This window comes from Rhinopithecus bieti, unplaced genomic scaffold (assembly GCF_001698545.2).
Source record: "Rhinopithecus bieti isolate Rb0 unplaced genomic scaffold, ASM169854v2 scaffold_17010, whole genome shotgun sequence".
Taxonomy (NCBI): Eukaryota; Metazoa; Chordata; class Mammalia; order Primates; family Cercopithecidae; genus Rhinopithecus; species Rhinopithecus bieti.
In genome coordinates this window covers 59,010-76,863 of record NW_016808932.1, presented here as the reverse complement: position 1 = coordinate 76,863, position 17,854 = coordinate 59,010, and the positions used below count along the sequence as shown (strand labels likewise).

General features: G+C 36.7%; 1 protein-coding gene across 1 annotated transcript in view; it reads right to left on the bottom strand.

Moving 5' to 3' along the window:
- Positions 1–3,069: 3,069 nt before the first annotated feature.
- FARSB (phenylalanyl-tRNA synthetase subunit beta) overlaps positions 3,070–17,854 on the bottom strand; it is a 57,397-nt gene continuing 42,612 nt past the window's right edge. The window contains exons 16-17 of the mRNA XM_017887861.1: positions 7,076–7,231; positions 3,070–3,125 (exon numbers count right to left, since the gene is read on the bottom strand). Of these exons, the coding sequence (XP_017743350.1) occupies positions 3,070–3,125; positions 7,076–7,231 (212 nt within the window). The remainder of the gene's footprint in view (positions 3,126–7,075; positions 7,232–17,854) is intronic.

Here is a 17,854-nt window from a genome sequence, read left to right as displayed (position 1 = left end):
TCATAGCATGCATTTTCCACAGGGGTGAAAACTGGTTCTTAAAGGAAAAGGCTGGGGCGGGGCAAGGGGGTATGAAAAAAATCTTCCATATTAAAATGGTTTGTGTTGCTCCAAAGTTGAGCCCTACTTGACAAAAATCTTACTCCTCAGTATTTAATTCCTCTCGTTGGGTTTTCTTGGGTATCACACAAGCAACATTGATACGGAAGATACAGTAAATGTGTGCAAGAACACTGCTATAAAACTATGGCAACAGATGGCTGTGATTGGAAGAGTCTATCCATTGCTAGACCTCCAAGTCACATTGAATGGGATGCCATTTGACTGCCTTGTGGCTGATCTTTAGAGCTTTTGTGTGTAGCTTAGGCTCTGAGACTTAAACAAAAATAGTTTGCATTTTACTATTTAATTCAAAAGGTTATTTAACACATCATTAGTTAGAGTAAGTACCCAAAAGAGTGGACGTGGTGGCTCATGCCTATAATCCCAACACTTTGGGAGGCCAAGGCAGGAAGATCACTTGAGGCCAGGAGTTCAAGACCAGCCTAAGCAACATAGAGAAACTGTCTCTAAAGAAAACAAACAAACAAACAAAAAATTAACCAGGCATGGTGGCATGTGCCTGTAGTCCCGGCTACACTGATGGCTGAGGTGAGACGATCACTTGAGCCTGGGAGGTCAAGTGGTGATGGCGCCACTGCACTCCAGTCTGGGTGACAGAGTGAGACCCTGTCTCAATGACAACAACAAAAAGTACTCAAAAGAAAAAAAATGCTAACAATATCTCACTATCAACTAGATAAAAGTTATTTCCTTATATCAAGGAAAAGTTAAAAGTTAAATCCACTAAAAATTATTTTAGCTGGGCGTGGTGGCTCCCACCTACAATCTCGACATTTTGGGAGGCCAAGGCGGGTATACTGTTTGATCCTGGGAGCTCGAGACCAGCCTGGGTGACATGGTAAAACCCTGCCTCTACAAAAAAAAAAAAAAAAAAAAAAAAAAAAATTAGCTGAGCGTGGTGGCATGCCCTGTAGTCCCAGCTGCTTGGGAAGCTGAAGCAGGAGGATCACAGTGAGCCGTGATCATGCCACTACACTCTAGCCTGGGCAACAAAGCAAGACCCTGTCTCAAAAAACAGCAACTGTTTTACTTTTGCTAAAATAAGTTTTGAATGATTTTTATAATTTTATATTACTATTACCACACATGTGTATAAATTGCTCATTGGCAAATATAATTTGATACACTACAGTTTATGTAAGTAAATAAATAACATTAAAAGTTACCTAGCAGATATAAAGTGAAATGTTAATCATTTTAAATTTAACTTAAAATTTTGCTTAGTTATTGATAACCCTGTACTGAAATTTTTAAAAGTAAGCTTTACACTTATTTTTACGTATACAGCACAGCTATACATACATTACATAATAATACATATATACAGTATATATATAGTGTACCTGTGATATTAAAATTTCATGAAGGAGCAATTAAGGAAAAAGAAAATATCTAAAAAAGGCCCTTAGGGGAGAGATTAATTTTAAAAAGGTTAAGAAACACTGTTACTACAATATCTACCAGACGGTATACCAAGCTGACCAAGCCATTCATCTTGGTACTTTATTCCAATTTGCTACAAGTACTAAAGTATCAGGAAAGCGTCAAAACACCTAGCCCTCAAAAAGAGTTACATGAACACGAGTGGAGAGAACTTTGCCTTGTGCATACAAGAGAGTGAAGCAAGAGCAGTAAAAACAAGACAGGGCTCATGTGATGATTGCTGAAGCTTTTATAAAAACAGTGCCTGTGTTATACCACTATTCCAACTGTGTGGGAATCACTGCTTATTTATTTAATATTGCTTGTCTTTTAATTCCTTCAAAGAAGCTAAGGGAAATGGTAGTATTTGTAAGCTTGCCTCAAACACAAAAAAGCAGACATCCAGAGAAATAAAAACAGTTTCCATACAGACTAACCAAAGGTCAGAAGCTTAAAAACTTCCAATTTTTTTCAACCTGTTGTCTTCACAATTTCTTTTTTGATGGTAACTACATGTGGGCATGCTAGAAAGATCTCCCTTTATATACAAAACGTCCAGAACATTTTGTATAAATCAAACCATAAACTGAACACTTTCACTTCAACAAGTTATTCAATAGATATTTTTCTCATATATTTCCAAGCTCATGTTACACTAAAAACCAGTGTGACGACCAGGGAAACATTACAATTTCACCCATATTGTTTAGCATCTGAAATCTTTCACAGGTGTCCTGAAAGGGGAAAAAGGTCATGAACTCCAGGTCAAGCCAATGATCGTTAGGTATTACTGTGGCAGAAGGTACTACCCACTGTGTATACATATGGTACAGGATTAAATGTGCATATTACTTACAAGGTTATTTTTCATTTCACAAAATGTATGCTGAGCGGCATGAAAACTAGAATTGTCAAAACTAAAGTTCCAAACCTTCTGTCTCTCCAACAGGGATCTTGTCACAAGTTAAATTCAAATTTTCTGTAGAACTGTAAATAATCAAAACTGAAATAGGTAACAAGCTAAAGGGGGAAAAAAAAAACACAGGCTCAAGTCAATGCAGCCAATCACACACAAAGCCCATACATTCTACAAGAAATAATTTTTGCCACTGATTTGCCCAGCAACCACATAACTCTTCTAAACACAAAAATGTTGAGAATTTTCCTTGCCCAGAAGTGGTTTTTGAAAAGGATAAATGCATCTTAACATACATAATTAAGTTTGCAACAAACCACAAAAAACGAAGGGGAAGAAGCCTGAAAAAAACAAAAAGCATATATATATGCCATAATAATCTGACCCAAAGCCACTGAAATATTTGGAGTTGAACCCTTTTGAAACTCTTAAAATGCTCTGCAGTCTGCTAAAAAGTTAAAGGTTCTTCTTTTTTTCCCACTCAACATTGACCTTATTCTGTCATCAACTTGACATTCCATCTCACTTTATGGTGTTAACTGCAAGGATGCTCAGGAAATAAGAAATATGTAAGACCAGGGGACCATGGCTTTTCACTCTAGCTACAACTACGGGCTTTCTGGGTGCTCCTGCAGATACTCCACATGCTGCAGAAGACTGCCCCCTGCATAACAAGCAAGGTTACACTCCAATGTCAACAAAACTCCTTAGATCAATGCAAAGATCAATCAGATGAATTTCCAGATTTCTTACAACGCACAGGGCCAAGTTTCTCAAAGGTGAATCAAGTTCTGTTCCATTCATCCCTACCACCAAACAAAGCAGCACAAAAGAAAGCTTAGTAGCATACATTAGAAGGACAGGAAGAAATAGGTATAAGTGCCGATGTAACTGACATATGCAGGAATCTCTGGAGAACAGACTTAGCTCAATTATAACTGCAACGCCACTAGGGATTTTTAATTATTAAAAAGTAAACCATATGCCAGAGTAATATAAGACAACTCAGTAATCAAGAATGGCAGGGAACAGTAGTTCTTAATCTGCTTCTACTCTACTTTTTAATACTCTGAAGACATTTTCTTAGTTAAAAAAGCTGTATGTAAAATAACAATAAATTGGAGGAAATGATGCAGCTAAACATGCCCCAGTAACAAAATTCCTGTGTTTACTGATTTGCTTAGGAGTCTGAAAAACAATTTTGTTCCTTAGTTGTGGTATGTATGTATGCATGTGTGTGTGTGTATATATAAAATATATATATGATATATATCCTTTTTTGTTTATGGTTGAAGAAACCAAGGTCTAAAGAAGTGGCTTGTCAAAATAAGTCAGTAACAAAGTTGGCATTAGTTTTTCATCTAATATATATGTATGTGTGTATATATAAAATATATATATTTAATATATATTTAAATATATGTAAATATTATATATAATATAATTGAAGAGTATGCATCCTCATAAAGATATATTTTAATTAGTATGTCTATTATAGTTTAAAGATATATGGTAAAGTAAATATATACATATATAAAATATATATACACACACACACACATATATATTAGATGAAAACTAATACCAACTTTGTTACTGACTTATTTTGACAAGCCACTTCTTTAGACCTTGGTTTCTTCAACCATAAACAAAAAAGGATAATCATATTTGCCATTAGATAATCAAAACAGAAATCCCTATGAGAAATGAGGAACCATTATTTGTAATGATACCAATTCTCTCTGGCTTGATGGTTCTTGCAGAAAGCACCCTGAGAAAAAAGCACCCAGAGCTAGGTGCATGCCCAGGACTCCAAGAGACTAATGTGGCCAATGATGGTGATGGGGGTGAAAGTAAATCTGCCTTTCCCAAAGAAAGCCCATTAGATATACTGAAATACATACTGATTTAGGCTGCCCATGTGTATAATGCTTTTCACGTTCATAATCTTGGACATTTCAAACATGGAAAAACTTCAGAAGATTACAGTGTTCTACTATGAAAGCCAATGTAGATTCAAAAGGAACCACAAGACTGAGTCTGTAAATATTCATGCTAAATCAAAAACCAAAATAACAACCTGGCCTAACAAAACTGAACATAAAGATCTACAACCACATCAGAAGTAATGACAGTTTATGAATGTGTATTTCCTAATTAAAAAAAAAAAAAATTCTAAACAAAAACGGCAGACATCTACATGTTAGGAAACTAGATACTAAGTATTATATTCTGTACAGATGCTAAATTATACGGAATTCAAATTATAATATCATAAGTTTAGAATTAGAAAAACCTGACTTTTAAAAAGAAGATCAACACAAATTAGCTATATCACAAAAGGTTCCAAGTGGAACATATCACAAAATTTTCCAAATGATGAATACTGTGGCTTCTATATTCCTAAGGTTTCATAAATCAGTCTTTTCCTTGGTATAGCTATGAGCACCATCCAGGCCAAGTCCTCATTCTCACTCCTCTACAACGTGCTAAAATTCCTTCCCACCATTCTCTTCACCTCTGCTCTCCATCCCACCCAACCTACATATTGCTGCTAAATTAATCCCTCTAAAGTACAGATCTAGTATCACTTACCTGCTTTAAAAAAAGAAGCTTTAATACTTTTCTCCTAACTAGCTGCAGTCTTTCCCTAGCATTCAAGACTCCAAATATAGTTTCAAGCTCCTTCCTCACCCTATAGCCAAACCACACTACACTGTCTGCTGTGTTTCCAAACACACAGCCTGTGTTTCCCATCGTTAGTTTGCCTTGCTTCCCCTGTCTCCACCTATTCTTCCAAAGGCCCATCTCACTTTGCAGAAACTCCCTATTGTTTTTCTGGATGCCCTGAAGAAGCTGCACTTTCTTCCTCTTCAGAAATGTCAAGACAATCATGTTAACATCTTTAACATCTCGGTTTGTGGGTCGGTATGTGGCGTTCTTTTCCCTGGCAGGTTGCCTGACAGAGGCACCTGTGTCCTACTTATCGCTGTCTTTTTTGAAGTCTGCCTTATAACTGGGAACTCACACTCTTCTGATAAATAAATATCTAAGGAACCGACTGAAGCAGGAGAAGTCACAATATTAAGATACCAGATTATAGAAATATTATCCATCTAAAGGTTACACAAAGCATCACATTCACAACAAGCTATGCTTCTATTTACCACTTCAGCTCTTTGCAACTTTTCAAGTATGAAAGAAATTGGACCTCACATTCAGGACGCAATCTGCATCAAATTTTTATCTAGCTAAACTGTTTAAGAAATAAGATTTCTGAGAAGATTGTGCGTGGAAGGAAAAGAAATGCTTCACATCAGGTTACAGGTTGCCATAAACCTGGATGACCTGGTCTTAAAGCAAAATTCTAGGATGGTAAACTGGTAAATAAGTACATACAGGCCCTATGAAGGCAGACAACACTGGCAAGGATACTGGGAGGCAGAAGCCGTGGGGTCAACATGCATGACCCGGCCAGCTTCCTTAACTTGCCTAACCCCAGTTCCCTCACTCATAAAACCGGGCTCATGGGCTGGATGAACTCCAAGATCCAATTCTAACATCTAGAACTCCAGAAGCATAACACATGTCTGCATTTTATTATTTCTCATGGAAAGTGGGTAAAAAATAACTTCCTGCTTATTTAATCTCTCATTTATTTAAAAAAAAAAAAAAAGAACCACACACTTCTTCAGCCTAAAAAACCCCATAGATTTCAGGGTTATTTTCAAAGGAGCTTCAAAATGACAACAAAACAAAAATTAAACAACCACCAACAAAACAATCCCTGAGGACTAATAAAATAAATATAAGAAAACCCAAAATATTACCCCACCAACTCTCACTACAAATAACTGTTAAATAACACTTTAAAAATAAATGCTCTGTTAGAAATTTAAGACGCCAAATAGAGTTATAAAGCACAGTGAGGTAAACAGTAGGATTAAGTGGTAAAATATTTCTCTCAATTTGTTTCTGGACCTTTCATCTAACAAAATTAATTTAGATTGAAGCTGCAGAAATATGAAAAGCAAAAATTTCAGAATTCCTTGGATAATGAGAAACTATGAATAGAATATTAGGAGCACATATATACCATTTAGTTAGCCTAACTTAAACTCCCCAACAAAGATTGTACCGTGCTTGGGATTTTATACAGAGGATTCCCACCCTTGCCCTGCCAACTTTATAACTTGATTAACATGTGTGAAGTCTTTCAGAATAACTTCTGAGGGGTCTTTTTGTTTTTTGGTTTTTTTTCTTTTGCCTTAAAGCCACCAGACAGGCAGCTTTTGAGTGCAAACCATCACTTTAGGCCTTACCAGCTTCCAGTTAAAACTTCTGGGTTCACCATGGTGCTGATGGCTTAAAGGTGCCAGTAACTAGGGGTTACCATAGCTCAGTTGGAACAAAAGTATACTGTGCAGCACTTATGAGAGTTCTGAAAAGTGTTTTCTTAAAATGCTTGGGAAAGGGGATATTTTCTGATTGAAATAAAACTCTATCTCCCTTTCTTTCTAAAATCCCAAATCAAAATTACCAACTTCATCAAAAACAAGGTGTAGCCTCCTCCTGACACTTTCACTAACTCTGGATTTGGCTCATCTGTCTTACCTTCCGATGCTTTGATCACATATCCCCCCTTGTCTTCACCAGGAGGCACATCGAGCAACTGCATAATTCTGTCCAGCAGCCCATGAATGATCTCAAACCCAGGATTCTTGTTGTAATAAACAGCACAGAGATGCCGGTAGTTTTTTGCGCCTACATCTAGGAAGATAAAGGAACTGGTCACAAGGCTGTATTAACCATTGCTTCAGAAACTGATTTACCCCAATACAAACTGAGAAAAAGTCGACAAAAAAGAAAACCAAATATTACACATTCAGAGAAGGATTTAACCTCAGAAATGCAAAATAAGATAAAATAGTCTTTTTTCAGCTTATCAAATTCCCTAAGGTGTTTTATTTGGGGGAAAGAGTGAAAACCCTCAATGCTGACCAGGGAAAATAAGACTTCACTGAGGTATAAATTGGTAAAATTCTTTGCAAACAATTTAGCAATATATCAGAGCCCTAAAGCTTCATAGTCTCTTAATCATAATATTAATACTACTCAAAGGAAATAGTCCTACATACAAAAAGGCTTTAGGTAGAAAGACATTTACTACAACATTATTTCCAATAGTAAAATTATAAACAACCTAAATTAGGGATGGCTACATAAAGTACAGTCGATCAATCATCAGGATACTAAGTGGCTATTAGAAAGCATCTTTATGATGGTTTATCATAACATAGCAACAGCAAATATTTAAAATAGTAAATGAAAATTTAAAAGAGACCACGAGGTTCAAAAAGAGGCAAAACTAAATTACATTATTTAAAGAACAAACATAGGTTGGAAAACTATGAAGCAAGTAAGGGAATGACTATGACCAAAGTTAGGCTAACAATTACCCTAGGTTAAAAACAAGAATCTGTGATGGCAAGGGGTCATATAAGAAGCTTAGAGGCCGGGCGCGGTGGCTCAAGCCTGTAATCCCAGCACTTTGGGAGGCCGAGACGGGCGGATCACGAGGTCAGGAGATCGACACCATCCTGGCTAACACGGTGAAACCCCGTCTCTACTAAAATACAAAAAAACTAGCCGGGCGAGGTGGCGGGCGCCTGTAGTCCCAGCTACTCGGGAGGCTGAGGCAGGAGAATGGCGTGAACCCGGGAGGCAGAGCTTGCAGTGAGCTGAGATCCGGCCACTGCACTCCAGCCTGGGCGACAGAGCAAGACTCCATCTCAAAAAAAAAAAAAGAAGCTTAGGATACTGGCAATGTGCCATTCTTAATGCAGCTGATGGTTACACTAGTGTGTGCTTTGTAATCTCTTAAAAACTACTTACGTTGAATACATTCTTCACGAAGCATTAAAAAAAGCAGAATGCTAAAGTTTATGAAGCTATGACACAACACGGGTGAATCTTGAGGACATTATGCTAAATTAAATAAGCCACTCACAGTAGGACAAATACTGCATGATTCCACTAATATGAAGTATCTAAGTCATGAAACTTGGAGAAACAGAAAGTAGAACGGTAGCTGCCAGGGGTTGGAGGGAAAAGGAATGGGGAATTGATATTGAATGAGTATAAAAGTTTAGCCATGCAAGATGAAAAGTTCTAGAGACCCACTATATGCACAATGTGTGTATAGTTAACACTACGGCAACTGTGCACCTCTAAAAGTTTACTAAGAGGGTAGCTCTCATAGGTTTTTTACCACAACAATAATAATTTTTAAAAGTATACGAAGAATAGGGCCAGGCAAAACAGCTATGCCTATAATCCCAGCACTTTGGAAGGCCAGGGCAAGAGTTTGAGACCAACCTGGGCAACATAGCAATACCCCATCTCTACAAAAATAATAATAATTTAAAAAAGATGAAAAACAGAATCACAACTACATAAACATAGCCACAAGCCAAAAAACCCCATGAACAGAGAAAAAGACTGAAAAGAAATATAACTAAATGTTAACAGAGGTTATGTTTGGGTAAGGATAATTTTTTCCAACTTTTATTTATTTCCTAATTTTTCCATGATTAGTATATATTACTCTACTTTGAAAATTAAAACAAACTTACAAACTCAAAATTTCATTTTGTTTCACTTTATTCTTTGAGATAGGGTCTCGTTCTGTTGCCCATCCTGGTGCAATCACAAATAATATAAAAGTGCACTGCAGCCTCAACTTCCTGGGCTCAAGCAATCCTCCCACCTTAGCCTCCAGGGGAGCTGGGACCATAGGCACGTGCCACCACACTCAGCTAATTTTTAAATTTTTTGCAGAGACAAAGTCTCACTCTGTTGCCCAGGCTGGTCTCAAACTCTGGGCTCAAGTGATCCTCCCGCCTTAGCCTCCAGGGGAGCTGGGACCATAGGCACGCGCCACCACACTCAGCTAATTTTTAAATTTTTTGCAGAGACAAAGTCTCACTCTGTTGCCCAGGCTGGTCTCAAACTCTGGGCTCAAGTGATCCTCCCGCCTTAGCCTCCCAAAGTGCTGGAATTATAGGCATGAGCCACTGTGCCCAGCTAAAGTCAATATTTTAAAAAAGAATTCCAACAGTCCAAATGAACACTGATGGATAAACAAATTGGTACATCTATACAATACTACTCAGCAATAAAAAGGAACTTGATAGACTTGACAACTTGGATGACTCTCAAAGGCATTATGCTGAAAGAAACAAGGCTCTCAAAAGGCTACAAACAGTGTGAGTCTATTTATATGACATTCTGGAAAAGGCCAAACTATGGAACAGAGAACAGACAGTAGCTGTCTGGGGTTAGGTATGGCGAAAACAATGTGACTAAAATAAGGAGTTTTTAGGGTGATGGAACTTTTTGACCTTGTAGTGATAGTTACAATCATCTAAACCTGTAATAAAACTCATTTTTAAAAAGAAGTACCTAGTATAGAGAGGAAGACTGAAAGTCAGCAGTCATCATTTAACTTTGTAACACTGTGGCCCTTTAATAAATTCTGGAGACCACTGCTCTAACATAAATGAATGCTGGCCTCATTCTGCTTTTCATATTAAAAAGAGAAAGAAAAAACTAATATCTGAGGGAATAAACTGAAAATAGAAAGCTGCTTCATGTTAGCATATATTGAGCAAAACTACTTCCACGGATTTACTTCCATAGGTAAAAGCTACTAGCAATGGTTGACATAAAATACAGAATGCCTTTTATCTTCTAGATATCCAATTAAAACATGAACAGTTTAAGACACTGTACTCTAATATTAAAATAATATAAGAGTAAGCACATAAATGGAGTAAAAGGAAAACTAACATTAACTGTTAATCTGTGGTATCGATTATCTGGCACATGCTAGGTATTACCTATCTGTCAATTTATCTATAACCTTATTTAATTCTCAAGACAACCATGCAAGATAAATTTATTATTATTCCTATAAAACAGATGGAGAAACAAAGCTCAGAATGATTAAGTAACTTGCCCAAAGTCAAACTAATTGGCTGGAGCTAATACAATTAATTATATTGCTAATAAGTTACAAAACCAGGATTTGACCAGAATTGACTAACTCTAAAACCCATGCTCTTTACACTATAGGGTTTACCCAAAGAGATTTAAATGAAAACAAACAATATAACGGCAAACTTATATATGGCTATATATCCACTTAATATGGTCATGGATGTGCATTGCTGAAATTTTTTTATACGATAAACAGATGTTTTAATTTTCAAAAGTTTTTGCAATACTTAAGAATTCCATTTAAGCAACAGAAATAAATAATTTTTAAGGGTCAGTGAAGTTTCTAGCCATGAATAGTATTGTTACTTATGGAAAGTATATTCTGAGTTGAACTTCGGACTGAACAGATACAAAGAAATAACTGCCCTTGCCATTTAACATTTCTCAGTACACACTATATTTAAGGCGCTCTATTCTAGATATTCTTTGATGATGGAGGTCAAAGCCAGTACAAGGCATCTACAACCTAAACCCTCAGTAATTCTTTGTTTTTTTGAGACAGGATCTCACTCCAGTAGCCCAGGCTGGAGTGCAGCAGCATGATCTTGGCTCATTGCAGCCTTGACTTCCCAGGCTCAGGCGATCCTCCCAACTCAGCCTCTTAAGCAGCTGGGAGTATAAGCACATATCACCATGCTCACTGATTTTTTTTATTAGTAGTAGTAGTAGTAGAGACAGGCTTTTACCATGTTGCCCAGGCTGGTCTCGAATTCCTGGGCTTAGGCAATTTGCCTGCCTCAGCCTACCAAAGTGCTAAGATTATGGACATGGGCCACCACGCCAGACCTCAATAATTATTTTCTGAGTAGATCCCTAAAGCCTAGAAAAGAAGATAAGCACACACAAATAGCTATTAAACAGGAGCTAGGACAGGCCAGGAGCAGACAGCGGGCCATATCTATGCCAGCTGAGGTAAGCGAGTAGCATACCACTGTCACCTCCATCATTTCCATTTTTAAAGATAAAGAAATTTGGTATCCAAAAGCTATAAGTCAACATTAAAATCAGACAGGCACGAAACCTCACTAAACCAACCACATGCATAAACTAAAATGAAAAGCCTGATTCCACTGTAGGAATACAAACTTACTCTCTCTCTGTCTCTCCCTTTCTTTCTTTCTCTCTCTCTCCCTCTGAAGGGAAAAAATGAACTGAAACAGAACTAAATTATCCCTTTCATACTACTGACTTGCTTCTGGGTATTTTTGCCATGTGGTACCCATTTATTGGTGTGGATGTCACATGCTTTCACTTTAACACACAGGCATGTATTGAAACAACTTTGTAACTCCATTTTTGCTGTGAGAGAATAGCTCAACAGTAACACTACCATTAAGAGACAGCTTAGCAACATAAACTGGAAGCTTTATTTTGATAATCTTTGCCAAATTCCAAGTAATTTTTTCCTGATCTCCAAATTACGTAAAACTTTTATATTTCTGATATCAGCAGCAACATCTGGATTAAAAATTCAGAATTTTAAAAAACAAATTAAGTAAACCTGTGATGAGAATAATAAAATCACAATTAAAAAATTATAGAATTTAGGCCAGGCACAGTGGCTCAGGCCTGTAATCCCAGCACTTTAGAAGGCCGAGGCAGAAGGATCACTTGAGCCCAGGAGTTTCAGAACAGCCTGGGCAACAAAGTGAGACTCCGTCTCTAAAAAAAAAAAAATTTAAAGATTAGCCAGGCATAGTGGTGGTGTCATGTGCCTGTAGTCCCAGCTCCTTGGGAGGCTGAAGTGGATCCCTTGAGCACAGGAGTTCAAGACTGCAGTGAGCTATGATCACGCCTGGGTGACAGAGTGAGACCCTGCCTCAAAACAAAAACAAAAACAAAAGAGAACTTAAAAAAATTATACTCTATTTCATTCAAGAAATGTTTCAGGATGTTTATAGCACACACATACAATAACGAACTACATATTTTTAGATTTAATTTTGCAATAATTTTAAGAAAGGTCTGACTTCTAGGGCTTTGTATTAAGCCCACCGTAATAATTAGATTAACCTCATTATTTAGGCACCCCCTCCCAACTCCACACTGATTGGCTGGCTTTTCACATTTCCCAAGGGTTATTGCTCTCTCTGGACTTACTTCCTCATATCTTGCTAAGATACTCCCTCTACTGTAGCTGAACTGAATCAAAGGAGAAAATAACCACAAACTCATTTCCACCCATCCCTCCTTGAAATTGCTGGGTATAGTAACATTCCCATTTCCTAGTATATTGCACTAAGAGACTATACTACATCACAGAAAGTCCACTGACTGCACACCACAAAATAAGAACTATTGAAAAGTCATGCCAAGGCTAGGGTTTGTTGGACATGCCTCAGTTCTTTATAACTCAGTTAACAGACCGCTTGTGTCATGCCATCAAACAATTCTGCTTTTTCAATGGGCCTGGCAAGTATGTCAGCCTAAATTATCTATGTATTTCACAGACTTCAAAGTACTGCCTGGAGAGGGCTGATCTAAGCTGTGCAAAGGAGGGGTGGCTAGCTACAATTCCGTAAGATGAAAGAACATGCCAAATGATTTTTTAACAGAAAAGAAAAAGGAATGGTACATGATGTCCCCTAGTAAATAACTATTACATATAATTCAAATAGGCTCCTGTTCGGTATAGATCCTCTTCCACCAAAGTACCAATGATTAAAAACTAAGGTGTCTGGTTATGTTATACATGGCACAGACTGGAAAAGAGCAGAGTCTTCCACAGAAACTTGCCACTCCTATTCTCACATTCCCCTAAAAGCCCAAAGAAAGATACTAGCAGAAAGCCTACTGGGAGACCAAAACAGCTTCTAGAATAATCAGAGGCTGATATGGAGCTTGAGGTTCATAGTCTGGCCAAGTTTAGAAAATAAAACAAAGCAACTTGATTTTTAAGTCTATTCCATCCAACAAATTTATTTCACATTGGAACCCACAAGACTATAATTTATATTGCAAATATTATACATCGCCTGAAGAATTTCAATGCAGGCCTAAATGATTCACTAATGCAACAAGAATCTTATGAAGACATAATGCCTCCAAAAGTCATATTGAATGTGGGTAAACAGGCACCTTTATACACTCTTGGTAGGATGCTAAGTTTGTAAAAAATCCTTTTATGAAGAGAATTTAACAAATTATCAAACATTTAGATGTTTACACCTATGGAATGATCAATTCTAGTTCTAAAAATCCCTATTAGTATAAAGGTACAAGGACATTTCTTGCAACATAGTTTAGCAAAAGTTTGGTAAAAATCTAAATATTCATAACAATCTAAGTAAATAAATTATAGTACATTGATATGATAGAAGATTATCCAGCCATTAAAAAGAAATGAAGTCAATAGAATATGCTCAAAGGAGAAATGAGGTGCAGAACAAGACAGGTAAAGTATATCCCATTTGTATAAACACTAAAAAGTATTTATCCATTATCTATGGTTGTAAATAAAAGCATAACATATGCTGACATAAGCACAGAAAAGGGCCGGCAACTAATTCTAAGAGCAGGATTAAGGAGAAGTTGAATATTAAAAAAAAAAAGAAAAAAAAGAAAAGATTAGAATTGCTCTTAAATTAAAATACATATTCATGAAAGGTCTTAAAACATCACAAATATATTTTCAATTTTAAAAAAACATAATAAAGCTTAAGAACAATTTTCCTTAAAATGCTCTCCTATATTATGGCACCAAAGTACAGACTTTCCTTTTTAAAATAGTGCTGAAAAGCCAAGAAACAAATGTGAGGAAAAATCTATGACCTTCTCAACGCATGAAGGAAAAAGTTATGTCCTTGTGGGTTGGCTTTTATTTAGTTAATGTAAACCTGGAATGGATTTTTTACCTATTAAAAAAAAATACAATATTCAATGCATGACAGGGCACATTATACTCATGTTAGCAGATCTTAACTATGTGGAACCAAATCTATTAAAATAACTTTCTATATTAAAAATGATATATTTACACAGTTAAGATGACATCATGTATGCAAATGATGTTACTCCAAAAATTGTTAATGTCAATGCTCCTTACATCCATATTTTTTGAATTATTAATTGGAAACTCTACATGCGAAAAATATGAAATGGTGAAATTAAATTAATCCAGACTGATGACATAAGCTCTCTTCGGAAAACCACATTCCACATGTGGACGCTAGATAATCCTCCATTATTTGAGGGCTCCAGAATTACTGGATAATTTCTCAGAACTGAAGTATTTCACAAGCCCACAATGAAAATGCTTTTATTGAGTTATTTTAAGCATAGATTTACACAAAACCTTTAAAATCTGACCGCTATATTTTCGTAACTTGTAAGACAGATACACAAACACCAACATACACATATGGCACAAACCAACAGCAAATTGAAAGAACAAACCAAATCATAAAAAAACAGTGAATTAGGTTTGTTCTGTGATGGCCATGGTGGTCAAGGGAGGAGAAAAGAACAAGAATCCTAAACATATATTGTGACTAAAGTTTAAAAAAAAATTCTGGATTTCTACATCTAAACTAAGCAGGGTAAGAAGAAGTAGATCATTCTCTCACTCAGAAAAGTTTCAGGTACAATGTGAAATTTTAAAAGCTATTTTTTCAGTGATTTGAGGAGTACAGGAAATGTAGCTTGCACCAGGACTATAGCAGTGCTTTAGAGAAAGTTAAGAATGCTCTGAGCAAAAAGTGAAGCCTTAGAATGCTTCATTAAGAAAGTGACACTAACTGGCCCCTATGGGTGGTCAAGAGGCTTTAACCTATCCTATTCCATCTACTATATTTATTAAAATCCAACATTTTGTAAATGTAGTAGTTATAACCAAAATGCATGGCAATTTGATTTTCAGGGTTCTCCACAGATATATGTCAAACTGACAATTGGATGATTGTATCCTGCTAAATCTAAATCACCCTCTTACATTAAAAAGCCAAACCAATCTTTCTTTGGCTCTTGTTCCTTTTACACTTAAACTCACTCAACCCAGTGATATGTTTTCTCTTGCCATTTCAGGGAGGTTCTATGTATATAGACTGGCAGCTTCAGTGACCATAAAGCAATAAACGACAATGCAGAAGTCAATCTGTGTTTAAGAAAAAGCCTAAATATTGGATTTTGCAAAATACAGTTGCTTTTCTGGGTGTAAAGATTAGGAATTCACAATTAGGTCCTTTGCTCCCGAGAAGTCTTTTTGTTGTTGTTGTTTATAGTTCAGTTGTTCCTGACATTTAACAGAAAAAATAAAAATGTTAAGGACTGAAACCAATCACCAATCAATAGCTCACATAGCAGCCTGATATGGCAGCTTCAGTGCTGCCCTCTGCTGACTTCCTTGCTATCAACTGAAACATTCACCCCACAGCAGAGTCTGCATTCAACTTCTCATTCCAAAGCCATACACCATTCTGCCCAACAAAAGGCATAAATCAGCTGAGTCCCTTGAGTCATGACTAATTTGTTAAAATGTTGCAACAACTTCATATCTAGAGTCTCAATAAATGCAGTGGTTGGCTCAGCCTCAAAGAACCTGAATGTGTCTGATTTAGAGTGGAAGTCTTAATGCTCGAAAAGTATGCCTGACACAGGCTCTAAACTGGCAGCCTGATGGCCTCACACAACATGGATGGTCAGTCAAAAAAGTCTACATTAGAATAAGAAACTGTCCAACAAGGTCAAGCACGAAAATTGGGCTAGCAGTCTTTCATCTACTCTTACAGGAATACTGGTCACACAAAATGTGTGGGAGGCATATCGAAATCCAGTATGGATTCTATTTTCGTTTTGGAAGACATGCTTGCCCACCCCAAACTGATACAAGGCTGGGAATGGTGGGTTTTTCCTTAATATTAGAAAATAAGTTAATGGCAACTGTTGCTCCCTTCTGAGCTACCAAAGGGCAACTGGTACATTCTCTCTAAGCATTATCTGTAAGAATCTGCTCACAGGTTTGTCTCCCTTAAGACTGGCAACTCTTTCCTTGATATTCTAAAGCAGTCTCTAGCAACGAAAAATAACTTACAAATCTTTTCCACCAGTGTGCTGTGCTGAATGAGACTGCCTTGCTCATTCTCACCACTCTATCGCCACTCTTTTGAACCAGTAGTTTGGGTACTGCTCCCACCAATGAAAATTTGAGGAATTTTCACATTAACTGGAAAACTATGGTTTAGACTTTTGTCTTCAAAAAAGTTTCATTTTTTAGAAGGAAATTGCTAATGTGAATCCAACAGAGAAAATGGTTACTGGTTTGAGAAACAGTAAAACATGTTAATTCACTCAAAAAAAGTAGGTGACCAATTATTCGAAAAACAATGTTCCTGTTTCCATAAATAAATTCCCACGTTCGTCTGTTTCAGTTTTCTTATTCTTAAAAAAAAAGAAAAAAACCATAACAGAACCAATTAAGTCAAAAGCGAGGATAAGAATTGGCCCTGAGTGCCTCAGCAAGGTGACATTAGCCCTTTAATGGACAGCTAAGGCTTTCAAGTCATTCTAGTAAAAAATTCCCATAAACCAGGATGCTACGTTATCTGAGCTTAGGAATTGTAAACATCTTAACAACAAGAGCAAACACCAACAGTTCTTGTTACGTGGCTACAACTTTTCAAACTGTAATTTCATTTAATCCTTATAACATATCAATGAAATAAGTGCTATCATTATTCCCACTGTACAGATGAGGAAGCTGAGCCACAGAGAGAATAAACAAATTGTCCAAAGTTAAGCAGCTGATAAAGGCAGAACCACGACTCAAAGCCAAGCACTATGGCTGCAGAGTCTCTCTATGGAACCGCGGTGCTTTGCTGCCTCCCCTGTTGTCCTCTATGTATACCAGATGACAAGTAGGGAATCCACATGTACATATTTAGAATACTCCATCAGAAAAGCTCATTTTGTTATGAAATAAAATCCAGGCCTACCTAAACAGAAAACATACTCCAAATAAACTACAACAAACCTATTTTTTCAAGATGGTAGACTTACCAAGCACATTTACCTCCCTTCATTTCTCAAATACCATTGACGATGGAAAACTTTTTTAAAAAAGAATAAAGCAGAATGGTACAAGACAACAGGCAAAAGTAATATCAGAAATGAATCATTGGAGAAAATAGAGCAGAGTAATTATAACAAAAGACAGATACAAAAGAGGTTTCCTAAAGAAATAGAAACTATCCTTCCCAAGGAAACAAAGTACCACAGAAACGCAAATCTAAAAGATACATGAATTGAGTTTCTGGGATGATTTTCTAAGTCCTTCCTTCCTTCCTTCCTTCCTTCCTTCCTTCCTTCCTTCCTTCCTTCCTTCCTTCCTTCCTTCCT